This window comes from Aspergillus puulaauensis, chromosome 1, assembly GCF_016861865.1.
Source record: "Aspergillus puulaauensis MK2 DNA, chromosome 1, nearly complete sequence".
NCBI classification, from domain to species: domain Eukaryota; kingdom Fungi; phylum Ascomycota; class Eurotiomycetes; order Eurotiales; family Aspergillaceae; genus Aspergillus; species Aspergillus puulaauensis.
The window spans coordinates 2946425-2959967 of record NC_054857.1 but is presented as its reverse complement, the minus strand read 5'-3'; the positions used below and the strand labels follow the sequence as shown (position 1 = coordinate 2959967).

General features: G+C 49.1%; 5 protein-coding genes across 5 annotated transcripts; 3 read left to right on the top strand and 2 right to left on the bottom strand.

Annotated features, from left to right (window-relative positions):
• Positions 1 to 2033: 2033 nt before the first annotated feature.
• On the bottom strand, positions 2034 to 2986 carry APUU_11166S (putative polyadenylation factor subunit CstF64; the record flags this gene model as incomplete). The annotated part of the gene is made up of 2 exons (XM_041695279.1): positions 2034 to 2866; positions 2935 to 2986. 2 exons carry the CDS (start codon positions 2984 to 2986, stop codon positions 2034 to 2036), a joined length of 885 nt encoding a protein of 294 aa, XP_041550532.1.
• A 361-nt stretch (positions 2987 to 3347) lies between these two features.
• PHB2 (prohibitin subunit PHB2) lies at positions 3348 to 4474 on the top strand (the record flags this gene model as incomplete). Its single annotated transcript, XM_041695268.1, has 4 exons — positions 3348 to 3516; positions 3591 to 3659; positions 3723 to 4078; positions 4151 to 4474. The coding sequence occupies 4 exons, from the start codon at positions 3348 to 3350 to the stop codon at positions 4472 to 4474; spliced, it is 918 nt and encodes a 305-aa protein (XP_041550531.1).
• A 564-nt stretch (positions 4475 to 5038) lies between these two features.
• rmt2 (protein-arginine N5-methyltransferase) lies at positions 5039 to 6322 on the top strand (the record flags this gene model as incomplete). Its single annotated transcript, XM_041695257.1, has 1 exon — positions 5039 to 6322. The coding sequence occupies one exon, from the start codon at positions 5039 to 5041 to the stop codon at positions 6320 to 6322; it is 1284 nt and encodes a 427-aa protein (XP_041550530.1).
• A 1237-nt stretch (positions 6323 to 7559) lies between these two features.
• Positions 7560 to 8187, top strand: APUU_11163A (lysozyme; the record flags this gene model as incomplete). The annotated part of the gene is made up of 2 exons (XM_041695246.1): positions 7560 to 7820; positions 7894 to 8187. The coding sequence occupies 2 exons, from the start codon at positions 7560 to 7562 to the stop codon at positions 8185 to 8187; spliced, it is 555 nt and encodes a 184-aa protein (XP_041550529.1).
• Positions 8188 to 8686: 499 nt separating this feature from the next.
• Positions 8687 to 12377, bottom strand: APUU_11162S (putative DUF221 domain protein; the record flags this gene model as incomplete). Its single annotated transcript, XM_041695235.1, has 3 exons — positions 8687 to 9747; positions 9797 to 12144; positions 12211 to 12377. 3 exons carry the CDS (start codon positions 12375 to 12377, stop codon positions 8687 to 8689), a joined length of 3576 nt encoding a protein of 1191 aa, XP_041550528.1.
• Between the last annotated feature and the right edge of the window lie 1166 nt (positions 12378 to 13543).

Here is a 13543-nt window from a genome sequence, read left to right as displayed (position 1 = left end):
CCGATTCCAGCAAAATCCCAGCCTGTGTCAGTTGCAGTAGCGCTGATTGAAGAGCAACCACTTTGTCTGTCCTCGAGTCTGCGCTCCCACCAAAACCAGTATTGACTCCTACCCGGTAATATAAGTACAATCTCTGCGCAGTACTGGGCAATGTCGGATCCACGAACCGTATACACTATAACCATTATCCAGTTGGTCCTTCAGGATCCGTATACTGGCATCGATTTCTTCTATGACAGCCGGGTCATCAGTAATCTTTGGCACGCAATTATGACTACGTTTATTAGTCTAGAGCAGGGATATTCAAAAGGGTTGATTCACAAACCATGCCACGGCTACCACTGAGGGTATATCGAGCTTTGTACCATCGATCTCTACTTCTCTATCTTTGAGGATATTCTGTAACCGAGACCAACTCCGGATCGTGATGCTGAGATGCGACTGGATATTTGCGATCTCCATTTCCATATACTTCTAGGCAATGTCGCTCAATTTGTCGTACAGGCGTTACACGGCGGCGTAGACGAGGATGTGGCATCTACCCTGGCCAGTCAGAATTGGATGAAGAAAAGGATTGTCGCCAACTGTCAATTCTACTTTCTGCAGGGCCCTGGCATATCTATTTATACACCATAATTTCTGTCCAGGTGGCGCCTGGATCTTCCTCATATCTTTCCAAACTCGACCCATGGCGCCAATTATTTCCAGCCTAGACCGTCAAATCTCTCTGCTGCTGGAGAGAAAGAAAGGAAGGAAAACCAACGGTGGAGAAAAGGCAAACTCTAGATTGTGTCTCTCACGGTGTCGGACTCTACGATCCACTAATCCGCGAGTAGATTGCCCAAGCACGAAAAATATGGTTCGTCAAATTATTTCAGAGAGCAGCTACCTCCCAAATCCGAGAGAGCGATCATTTCCAGTCTTCGGATCCAGGTACTGTGCGATGCTCTTTAGTTGCAACGCTACCGGCTTCTGTCAGCTGTGGCCATATTCGCGTTCGGTGAGACCGGCAGATAAAGTAAAAAAATTCAAAAGAAAGGCCTACTCACCAGGAAATAAACCAGGGAGGGTTACCAAGACTCTCATTTTGTGGAAAACACTGCAGAGCGTTGTGAAAATGGGGTCTCGATTCCACCCGAAAGTCAAAATAAACTCTAGAATGGAGCACTCGTTGATACCGATCGTCGCGCTGACAGCAAAGACAGTGAAACACCGGGCAGGAAATGGGTCGGAAAACAGAGATCAGCAGCACACGAGCCAGAGCCATCGTGCTCAGACGGAGTAAAGTTCAGGAAGGATGGATAGGCCGTGCTAAAGATTTAGCTGTCAAATAGTGTTCGAATTGGCGCTCCCGTGAAGAGTATCTTCCATGCCTCAATTGAAATGGTTGGTAGGAGTGGGAGAACAGAAAAGACGGTAACGGAGTTGGCAACTTCTGCGAGCAACACCGAAGGGTTGAAGCACCATTCATCAAGTTCTTGGGAACAGAGGAAGGAGAATCTACCTACCCACCTCTCTCAAAGGCACCAAGATCGTACTTGTTCTACATAGTCCGAACTACATCAGATACAAGGATTCATCGGGAAGCACCTGGACTATCCGTCTACCATAACTTAGAGTGGTCCAGGCAACGCTATTTAGTAGGACAGTATGCAATGGTAGTGGAGGTGGATAATGGTGATGAAAGAACCGGCGCATCGAAGCCGTATTTTTGCTTCCTGTTTGACTAGTCTTCTCTTTGCGGTGACCGCTTCCCAAATCCCCAACGCCGACTCAGTGAAATACTGCAATTGAAGAAAAGGTACATATGTATCCTGGTCTTTACCTTGTGGTGAAAAATGGCAGTGAAGAATAAAGGTCAAAAAGAAAATGTAAGAGATCTGCTAACTTTCAGGTATCATCCGAGGCAAATCGAAAGAGACTCCCAAGCGAACCGTTTACGCCATGAATCCGAAATGTTGAGATCGTCAGGATATAAAAAAAAAAATATAAACAGAAGTCACCGCCTGGGTTTACCAAAGAACAAAGCCGTATCACCGCATCCCACCTTGCATTAGCTGCTGCCGAAGCATCATAATCTGGCCACGCTCCATAGGTGGCAGCGCATCAATGGCTGATTGAGGCATACTAAGAACTTGCTGCAGCAGTTCGTCCTGGCCCGGAGCTTGTTGCTGCGGTGCTGGCTGCGGTGGGGGTTGAGCAAAGGGCGCATTCACCATTGGCGGTGTCGATACTTGGCCCGGGACGGCACCAAAGGGCTGGAACGCTTGGGCAGGGGGTGCGGATGGTGGCGGCGCTGTAGGTTGTGCAGCTTGTTCCACCACAGCTCCCAAGGTGTTGTAGTCGACGAGGTTCAACAGAAGTAATGCCTGGAAAATAGCGTATGCAAGCTGCGGAGCCTGGCGCAGGAGTTCTGTGGCACGTGCAGGATCCGTCATTGCCAATGATTTCATCTGCTGGAGTACATCAAGGAGCTGGTTTGGAGGGAGAGCGGCGAGGGTTTGTGATATGGCGTTAGGACAATCCAGATGCGGGGGTAGGTCAACGCCTGGCGGGAGCGGTGGAAGAGGGGCAGATAATGGCGGGCCTCCTAACGGCCCGTCCTGGTTTGGTATTTGCGACGGTTGTGAGTAGTCCTCGGGTACAGAGTCTTTCTCGTTGTTATGAGGCCAGTCCACACGAATTTTGCGACCCATAATCTCATAGTCGTTTAGATTGCGTACGGCAGAAGCAGCGGCATCGGCATCGGCGAAATCAGCAAATCCATAACCCTTCGGTTTTCCGGTTTCAGGGTTCATCATCAAACGAAATTTTGTCACGGTTCCGGCGGTGCTGAGGATGTCTTTGACCTGTTCCTCAGTGAGGTCTAAGACAAGGATGTTAGTTCTATTCAAATGAGGCAAGTGCCTTGGGTGCAATGGAGTAATATCATACTGTAGGGGATATTTCCCAAGAAAACACTTTTCCCAGCTCTGTCCGGACCCATCTTTGCGGTTATGGACTGGATACAAAGCGCGACAAAGTAAGGATATTCCAAGTAACAATGTGAGGGAGAGCAAAGCAGTGATCCGGGACAAAGGGAAAGGACTGGAAGAAGAAGAAATTGTTTCAACTTTGGTATAAGACTTCTTTTCTATGAAACCAACAATCCTCTTCTTTGCGAAGCTCTCTGAGACACGCTTTGGCCTTGGTGAAGCAAAAGCATCAATGTCTGGCGACGGGCAAATCCACTTGGAGCTCGCGCCAAGGCGGTGTCCGAATCTGGAGAACTGCCGGAAGTTGATGAACGTCAAGGGCTTTCCGACCTTGTCATCCAGACATCAACCTCGATTTTCACCACAACTATCATGTCTCGGATCCCGAAAGAGCAGTGGGAGCGGTTGCAGCTTATTCTGCAGAACCGTGGCCGCTATGGAGGCTTTCCTTCTGGTGGAGGTGGCCGCGGAGGAGTGGGTGCCGCAGCTTTGGTTACACTCGGTCTTGGAGCATACGTTCTATCAAACTCTCTCTTCAACGGTGAGGGCTCTCCAGCTTCGGTTTCATCAGTCTAGCTCTATAATAAGCGACTGTGCTAAGTGGTTGAATTGCAGTCGATGGTGGTCACCGCGCAATCAAATACTCGCGAATCGGTGGTGTGAAGAAGGAAATCTACCCTGAAGGTAAGCGCTGCAACCCGTGATTTATCCTTGACAGTGCATGTTTTGACTATTATTTTAATCAAGGAACCCACTTCGCATTCCCTTTGATCGAAACTCCCATCATCTACGATGTCCGAGCGAAGCCGAGAAACATTGCTTCCCTAACCGGTACCAAGGATCTACAGATGGTGAACATCACTTGCCGTGTCCTGTCAAGGCCTCGAGTGGATGCTCTTCCTCAGATCTACCGAACTCTTGGCTCTGATTTTGATGAGCGGGTGCTTCCATCCATCGTGAATGAGGTCTTGAAGAGCGTGGTTGCTCAGTTCAACGCCAGTCAGCTGATTACCCAGCGTGAGAATGTCGCCAGACTTGTTCGGGATAACCTCGCTCGTCGAGCGGCCCGCTTCAATATTGCTCTAGATGATGTTTCCCTTACGGTAAGGCGGCCCAATCAATCCATCTAAGCTGTCAGGCTTGAAGTACTAAATTTTTCCTTTTCCGCCGTCTAGCACCTGACGTTCTCCCCCGAATTCACTGCTGCCGTCGAAGCCAAGCAAGTCGCTCAGCAAGAAGCTCAACGGGCAGCGTTCCTTGTTGACAAGGCCCGTCAAGAGAAACAAGCTTTCATCGTCCGCGCTCAGGGTGAGGCCCGATCAGCGGAACTTATCGGAGACGCGATCAAGAAGAGCAAGAGCTACATCGAGCTTCGGAAGATCGAAAACGCCCGACACATCGCCCAGATTCTTCAGGAAAACGGTGGAAGGAACAAACTGTACCTGGACACCGAAGGTCTTGGGTTGAACGTCAATGCGGGTTCGCCAACCGACAAATAAAATCAAAACTGCAAAAAATAGTATGGAAGATCGTCTCAGTTCGATGGTTCTTCTTTTTACCCCCCGTTCCACTCAGATGTCGTTTGCATTTTTGACGTGGTTCAAGGTGCGGAATATCATCTGTACAAATAGTTTTTTCAGGTTACCACAGCACGGGCGAATATTGTCTCTTCTCTATCATAATATTCATGAATTTTACTGTATTGGTGATTTCATACCAAAAAAAAATGCAAGCAAAGTAGTCGTTCGTATGGCCATAAAGGTAGGCTTATAATCTCATCCCTTCATGGTGGCTGCGGGGACGAATGCGGCGAGCGGAAATTTTATATCACAAGGCGGGGAAATAAAAAAGTTGACTCTACTCACACACCACAAGGCGTCAAGCTTGCACACCAACATAAGCTGTCTATACTCACTTTGAAAGGACAATAAATTTTATTCTTGATTTTATTTCTGGGTGAGTATCATCTATCCTCAAACCTGCTCTCCTCTATCTTTTCTAGAGCTGTTTGCGGAGGGGGTGATTCAGCGCATTGATGGATTATAGCTTACAATTGACCAGATATGGCGGACCCAGCAACTGAAATCGACGTTGACCTCGAGGTCCAAGAAGTCCTCCTAGCTGCCTCTCAGCACGACATCCCCAAGCTCAGACGACTCCTACGCTCCAACGATGCGGCAACGAACCCCGCCAATGTGAAGGATCCAGAGACAGGCGCCTCCCCACTCCATGCGGCCATTGCAGCTTGCGAGCCCGAAGAGGAGGAGTTGAAGACAAATGGCGCACCGAATGGTGTTCAATCCAATGGAGAGGAGGAACATACCAGTGAGCAGCAAGCAACACTCAAGTCGGCCGTCCAGACTGTGAAGCTTCTTCTGCAGGAAGGGGCTATATGGAATGACTTGGACTTGAACGACGAGACACCTGGATGCATTGCAAAACGTCTTGGATTGGATGAGCTGTATGAAATGGTTGTGGATGCAGGAGTTAGAGCAGAACTTCTGCTGAACAGGCTAGATGGCTATGAAGAACTATCAGACGAAGAGATGGGAGACGACGAAGAGCAAGAGCAACAGGAGTCTGCTGATGCAAGTGCGTCAAACACTGCAGAAGAGGAGTCCGCCCCGCAATTAGTCGAGTCAACAACTGCTGCCACGGACACTGCTCAAAGCGGCGAGGCAGAGCCAAATGTTACGAGCTCGCGTTACTTGAGTTCGGACCTGAGCTTCCAGCAGGACCGATTGCTCGACCAAGATCAAAACGGAGTGATGATGGCCTGGGAATCTGATATCATGGCCAAATCTGCCAAGAAACTCCTTCCTACACCAGGACTGCGCGTTCTGAATGTCGGACATGGAATGGGAATTGTCGATGGGTTCTTTCAAGAGCAATCCCCGGCGTCACATCACATTATCGAAGCTCATCCTGACGTCGTCGCAGAAATGAAGCGAAAAGGCTGGCATGAGAAACCGGGTGTTCACATCCACGAGGGCAGATGGCAGGATATACTTCCTGAACTGATGACGCAAGGGGAGATGTTCGACGCCATTTACTACGACACATTTGCCGAGTCATATGCCGATTTCCGAGATTTCTTCACTGAGCAGGTCATTGGTATTCTGGAACAAGAGGGCAAATGGGGTTTCTTTAATGGCATGGGAGCAGACCGACAGATCAGCTATGATGTGTACCAAAAGGTGGTGGAAATGGACCTTTTTGAAGCCGGATTTGACATCGAATGGGAGGAAATCGCCGTCCCCAAGTTGGAGGGGGAGTGGAATGGGGTGCGCCGGCCGTACTGGAGCATAGACAAGTACCGACTTCCGCTATGTAAGTACATGGACTAGTGACTAAATAGACTTGGTGCAGCCAAATATCAACTTGAATCCAAGCATATCGAAACTCAGTCCTGGAATCTCTAGACAAGTCACGGAGTTTCATTCCTCACACTTCCGCCCGGTTCATCTACTAGGTACATTCTTGATTCATCCCCCGTTATCTCCTTCTGGGGGGAAGGAACAGCCAACTTTCCTACCACCCATCGCACCTTCTCTCCAAATTGAGTTCGTACAAGCCGCTCAAGGAAGGCACGACCGTCTGAACAGGGCAGGAAAGAGCGATGCTACCTCAGTCGTACCTGCCCTCCATAGTACAATATTAATGGACACTGAACTCAAGGAAAGGGCGACGGCCAACGAGGCTGCGGAAGAAGGAACCCGCACTGCCTGCCTGCCTGCCTCCACTACACTTTCCCAATACCGGGGTGTATCTCGCGAAAACGACAACCATTTCTTGAACAAGAAGGCACGATCTGCAGCTGGAGGTTCTCCAAGAACAGATATACGACTGATTTCAACCGCCTGAGGACAGCCGGTAACCTACCTAAGCATTGAGGTACAAAAAGATATACGAAGTCAGCCGCAAGAAGTGGAAACAGAGTATCCACGAAAAGCAATCGATCGCCGTTTATGTTGCATTGAAACAATGCATCTTGAGAGTTTTAAGAGAATTGATGTTCTGGAACCGGATCTAAGAATAGGTACAGTGAAGAATAGTATTGAAGCTCCGCTGCTCCATTCCATTTCCACAACCCTCGTATCTCCCAGGAACCATCCAATTAATACGGTAAGCTCTTTCGAATAATAACGATCAACACGTAAACGAGCCTTGCATGAGACAGGGTGATCAACAGCCAAATACGACATTTCGTCTCGGCATCCAGAACTCGTCAACCCTAACCAGGCCAACAGATGTTGGGTGTGCAGGATGGTGCCTGTCAAGACTTAATTTCCAATGTAACAAATCAAACGTCCAGCCGCCCCATCGCTGCTCTTACGAGAGAAACACGAGGTCCCAACAGGGATGTTCCCACGGAAGAGACCCTTGGAAGAACATCGTATTCTGAAGTCGATCAAGGCTGATCACCTAAAGATACGAAGCTCAGCCTCCAATACCCCGGCCCGACTATACAAGACATAAGACGTATAAAGAGGATGTCGACTCCGGTCCATTTCACCCATCATCATCCTCTTCCATTCAAACACATTCAAAGGCTCATCAGTTGAACTCAATCAAATCCACAAAATGCACTCCTCCATCAAACTCCTCGTTGCCACCATCCCTGCCCTCGCCGCATCCGCCTGCGTCGGACCCCCGGTGAATGGCCCAACCCTCGACCTTATCAAGGGCTTCGAAGACTTCCGAGGCGCCGTCTATGATGACGGTGCCGGAAACCCAACAATCGGCTACGGCCATCTCTGCACGGACTGGTCTTGCTCTGATGTCGCCTTGCCTCAGCCCCTGACCGAAGAGACCGCTGCCCAGCTACTCGCTGGTGACTTGATTGTACGTACTACCTATCCATCACATTTGCATCAAGTCACATATTAAACAAAACAAAAACTAACAATACGTGAAGGGCTACCAAGACGCCGTTACCAATGCCTTCGCCGACCCCGTCACCCTGAACGACAACCAGTATGGCGCTCTCGTGTCCTGGACTTACAACATCGGCAACGGAAACATGAAGTCGTCTGACCTTGTTTCTCGCATGAATGCCGGCGAGGACCCGGCTGCTGTTGCCAATAATGAACTTCCTCAGTGGATTCATTCCAACGGACAGGTGATGAATGGCCTCATTAGGAGGCGCAAGGAGGAAGTGAACCTGTTCAATGCTCCCAGCAATGTTGGCGCTCTCCCTGCTCCTTGCTAAGCTGTAGGAAGCCTGCAGGTTCGGTTCAGCTTTATTGTTCCGGGCACGGAAGAACGTGTGTTGATCGCGAATTGAAACTAGGGGACGTGGTGAACAATCTTGTTTTCTTGTAGTGATGGTGGGGTTTTTATTATCAATGTATATAGATGTTTAGTTTTCGAATCCAACTGCTTATACATTAGTCTCTACAGTCACGCCACTACAGCTATTTTAAATATACCTGATGACTACTTCCTGTCGATAATCCTTAACCATGCCGTTTGTATTGTTGTTCTAACTCAATCCTAAGTAGTATGTATACTTAGTATGCTTTACGCTTAAGACCAAAAGAAAATGCCCCAGGCTGGGGATGCGAATTAACGTATGCATGAGATCAACAAGGCTGAATAATAACCAAGTCCCGAGTAAAACGCCAGTCGCTAAAGCGGGAATCGAATCAATCATCACAGGAACGTTTGTCCAAATAAGTGATGGTATATACAAGTAATAAGTGAAGGTTTTATAACTGAATGAGATCGACTTCTGAGAAGTCAGGCGGGCTGCGACTGAAGATGGTGCGACATTTTCCATCCAACGCTTGGTACTCGTTGCTAATCCAGATATGCTTGCTGAGGCGCTGGGTGCGGTAAATCTCGTCGTCACTTACTCCAAGGTCATCGCGGGGGATCCAGACGACAGGGCGCTTGGAGCGAAGAGCGTCATGTTGGAAGGCTCGCTGGACTAGCTGGTCACGTTCGTCGGGGGTGAGGTCCTCCAACTCGTCATGAATCCCTTCAAATAACGCCGAACCACGGGGATGTCTAACGGGGCCTTGTGCTTCGGCATCCTGGTTGAGCTTTTCTCGCATGCGTTGAATGCTTGGGACTGCGCCTTCGGAATTTGCCCCGAAGAATTTAGATCGTCGGTTCGGGGACTGAGTTGCCCATGATGGTCGGCGAGAGGAATTGAGGTTGGCGGCTGTCTCGGGATCGAGGCTCTGGCCCTTGCGCCTAAGCCCAGACGCACGCCTATTTACACCACCGGCTTCAAATTTCTTCAACTCAATGTCGCGTTCTTCGTCCTCGCCCTGAAGCTCGGCACGTTCACGATCCCTCAGCTGGTGTTCGAGGGTGTCCTTTTCATTTGCCGCGTTCTCCTCTTCGTCATCGCTACTCAGCCCTAATCGTACCATTTGCACGCGAGCAAACTCCGCATCACGCTGAACGGCTTCATCCTCCAACGTAATGGGCAGATAACGGATCAGTGGGCCAAAGGCTTCATTCAGCAGCATTTGGAATCCCACAGTTAGTACCGTCATGACTATCATGATGACGGCCTGGCCCTCACAGGCGACGTTTCCATTGGAATCACGGACTAAGAAGAAAAGACCAATCAAACTGATCTCCATGACGTAGATACCGGTGAACAACTGATTGATTGCTCGGGGGAAGAGCAATCCACCAGTATCAAAGCGGAATTTCGTGACGTATAGGGTGTTGTAGCGGTAGACGAACCAGAACAAACCAAACGTGAGCACATTAAACACCATGATAAGAGGCGCAATAACAGAGTAAATCAACCCTATAGCTGCGTTAGATCGATGCATAAGCAATTAAACAGTGCAACATACCAATAGACGCAAGAGTAGTATATATTGGGAAAAATGTACCCCATTGCATTTGATTCAGGTTTGTCGTTCGAGCCCATTTTCGGCGTGCAGTCGAATCCAATATTGGTGCGAGAATAAACCAGCTAACAAGGCTGAAAATCTGAACCAAAGCTCCAGCACTCACGGATAAAGCTTGCAGAATCATATAGGAGAAGAAGTAATTGCTTGATGAGGGTATATTTTGAGCCAGAAGTTGGGGCCAGCTTGTGACGTTGGTGATGTTTCTGAAGATGGTGGAGAAACTCGACGCAATTGCCACTACCAGAAATAGTTGGACAAATAGAAATGCAAAGAAGTAGTTCTGCACGGTAAGCTCGATGCCCATGCCTGTCTGAAGGCCCTGTGTTCGACAAAGGAAACGAAGAAGCATTGGCAGAATGGCCATCAAGATGGCCAGGAATAACGGAGGCAGGATACCCTGCACGGCCGAAATAAGCCACTCTGGCATACGATTTATCCACGAAAGCCATGTGAAAGCATCTTCCAAGTAGGAGAGCTGGGACAGCAATCCAGTGAAGGCTACGGGGAACGCCCAGCCGATCACCATGCCAATGACAATAGCGTAGATCCCAAAGGTGCGCAGATAACGTTCCCACCATTTGATGGACATGTTGTCCCAGATAACATCGTCTGGTGAGATTTCCACAGTACGAGGAGCCATCTGCTTGGGTACGTGGTGACTGACAGCTTGACAAGCCATATGCGCAGCTACTTGATGGTTGAACTGGATAAAGGCTGAATTCATGAGGGGGAACTTTTCAGGATGCTGCTGGTCCACCTCAATTTCCAAATTCAAGCGAGCCACCTCTTTGCGACAATGGTCGATGGTGTCGACTTTCTTCCCAAGAAGCCAAATCGAAGGCATCCAACTAATGCCAAAAATCGGCAGTCGCATGGTTTCTCTGTCCTTCTGGCGGATATACTTCTTCCACAGGGGTTCACCGAGATCCTTCTCGAAGTTCTCATTATACGCCACGGGGTACTTATCATCTTCAGCTTCCGCGGCGTCGTTTCGCTCGATGGTAATGTCATTTTCTCCGCGTGCTCTTACTGGCGAATCCTCCTCGGAGTTTGAAAGGTCTGCCTCTTCCCTATCGACAGGAGAATCTGGCGCCGTAAGCGGGAGCTCATCTGGCTCTGTCCTGTTACTAGATTTGGAGAAGTTTGAAGGCCTGCTTTTCCAGAACGGCCTCTTCGGGTGCGAACCTTCTTCCTCGGTGTTGGCGAACATGGTTTCAGAGTCGTCTCCGCTGGGGCGGCCTGCCGTATTCTCATCTGTGAAGTTTTCCGAGACTTGTGGCTCTCCATTCTCCGCGGCGGCTTTCTGGGATTTCTTGGCGGTACTAAAGACTGACTTCCCCAGCTTGCCAACACCTTGGCCAACAGCACCCGCCAACCCTATAGCTGGGTCCAAAGGGTTAAGGTACCTTCGCTTCTCCGTTTTAGATTCCTTCCCAGATATTTTGTCGCGGTGCAATACTTCTCGCAGGGTTTGAGCCTGGTGTGGGTCGCCCGAACTGATACCAGCCCCCATAGCCAGCTTTGAAGCTTTCGCATCTGCCTCTGCCTTCTCCTTTTTCTCGGGCTGCTTAACTCCAGCCTTTTTGTCGGCGGCTTTGGACTGTTTCATCTGAGCCTTCTTGCACTTGACAATCAATTCTGTCTCCGCTGTCTCCAGCTTCAACGCCAGTTTATCTCGCTCTTTTACTTTCTCGTTCAGATCGTCAAAATTCCGGTTGATCCAAATGTTCCGAACTCCACCAGGAAAGACGTCGTATAACCTATCCAAAGCCTCCACCGTAAGCCATTTATCTGGTATCGCAGTGACCAGAACTGTCGTCGCAGAAGCCCGCAACCGATGCTGGGGGGAAGTCAAATAAGATTGGCGAAGACGGATATAGCCTCTGAGTTCGTCGAAAAACACGAAACAGACATAGACTATGACAATTACAGCCATAACCAGATGGGCCCAGTAACGATGCGTGTTTTCAGGAGTGACGTTACCCCAGGCTAGTTGGTCCAAGCCACTGACATTCCATTGAGGCCCAGTGTCTGTACCATTCTGGTAGTTGTGATCCTTGCCGCCGACTTTGTTCAAAGTTAAGAGAGTCGGTAAGATGACACAGCCGAGGGGGAGAAAAATCTTAATTAGCATCCGTAGGTAGCGTAAAAAGAAGTAGGCATCCAGGCCACATTTCTGAATGAATTCGGAGCTGGAAGTGCCGAAAATGGGGCTGATCCATTTGAAGATGCCCGGGGGGGATGGTTTGGTACGTTCCCTATCGGGAACAAGATATGTTCGTGGTTGACTTAAAAGTAACCTCAGAGTTAGCCGTTTGTTTCACAGGACAGCTCGGATTGCACAAAGCACTTACTAAATGCGAGTAAGTTTCCCTTTGAGAAGAAGGAACAAGAAGAATTCGACACCGAAAATTATGAGAGCAGCGGCCAGCGATGCTACGAATGTTTTGATGGTGATACCTTCCCTGGCTTGGCCTTTACCGCCTGCGTGTTCCAAGGCCGAGCCCAAATCGTTTGCCATCGTTGCTAGTTGACGACGAAAACTCCCAGCCCCATTCACATATATGGAGGGAGTTCACGATATCAGACAAAAGATGGCACCGCCAAAGTATCCGGGGTGACAAGTCTAGCGGGGTTGCAACCGATCGGCGTAATGATGCTCAGGGCATCACGCGGTGAATCTGCGCGAGTTTTCGATAATAAGGAGCAGCTTTGTGAATAGGGGAGAGAGAGGACTATCGAGGAAGGGAAAACGCGAGGTGACAGGAGGTTGATCTAAGAGTGTGTTGAGGTGTTGAAGTGTTGACGGGGTGTAAGGAGCGAAGACAGGAAGGACCTCATAAAAAGCGTTCCAGGTATTGCTGCAGATAAAGGCATCATGGATCTTCCACAATGTCACCCGAGCCTTTGACGAAGAGGCGCCGCCATTCGTGGGAATCGCAGATCGCAAATTTTTAGTGCATGACATCAGGCGCCTGCTGAAACTTGGCTGGACCCAGTCGGCGCTCTCCCCAACTCTTGTTTCATTCACCCTTGCAGTTGATCAAAGGATTGGTCCTAATGAAACAAGCCGCTTTCTTGAGGAAGCGCCTGGCGCTTAAAGTCTCAAAATAACAACAAAACAATATTCAAAGCATTCATCAAGGCATTCACTGGTGCTGCAAAGCTGTTTCATTGTCGATGAAAGGATCGAGTCGGGTGGCGAGTGAGGATTCCTGATTAGGCATGGTGTTGACATCCCAAATCCAAGGGCAGCGGCTTTTTAATTGGCAGAGCTCAGGAACTCCCGTCATCAAAGGAAGGAACCATTCTGAATATGGCTAGTTAGCTAAGGAAGGTTCAGCCACGGTCACACAAGTGGCGGTGTCTCTACATCTGCCAAGGCTCCGGAAATGTGCTCAGATTGCCAAAACCACAGAGGTGGTACTTTTGAACGTCCCCTCTGGTGTTCTTTAAAGATGTCCCATCCGAAGTCATTGCGCAATAATCCGTTGTCATTAGATTCCGCCATACAGGGGACAGCGGAGGAACGGTCACCATGCTACTCACAAACGAGAAGCGGATGTAGCTGAATTAAGCCCACGACCGTGGTCTATTGTTACAGAACGTATAATCCAAGAAACCAAACATATTACTACAACTTCCAACTACCACCAATATTGTAAGATAGTAATATCTTCTTAGCTC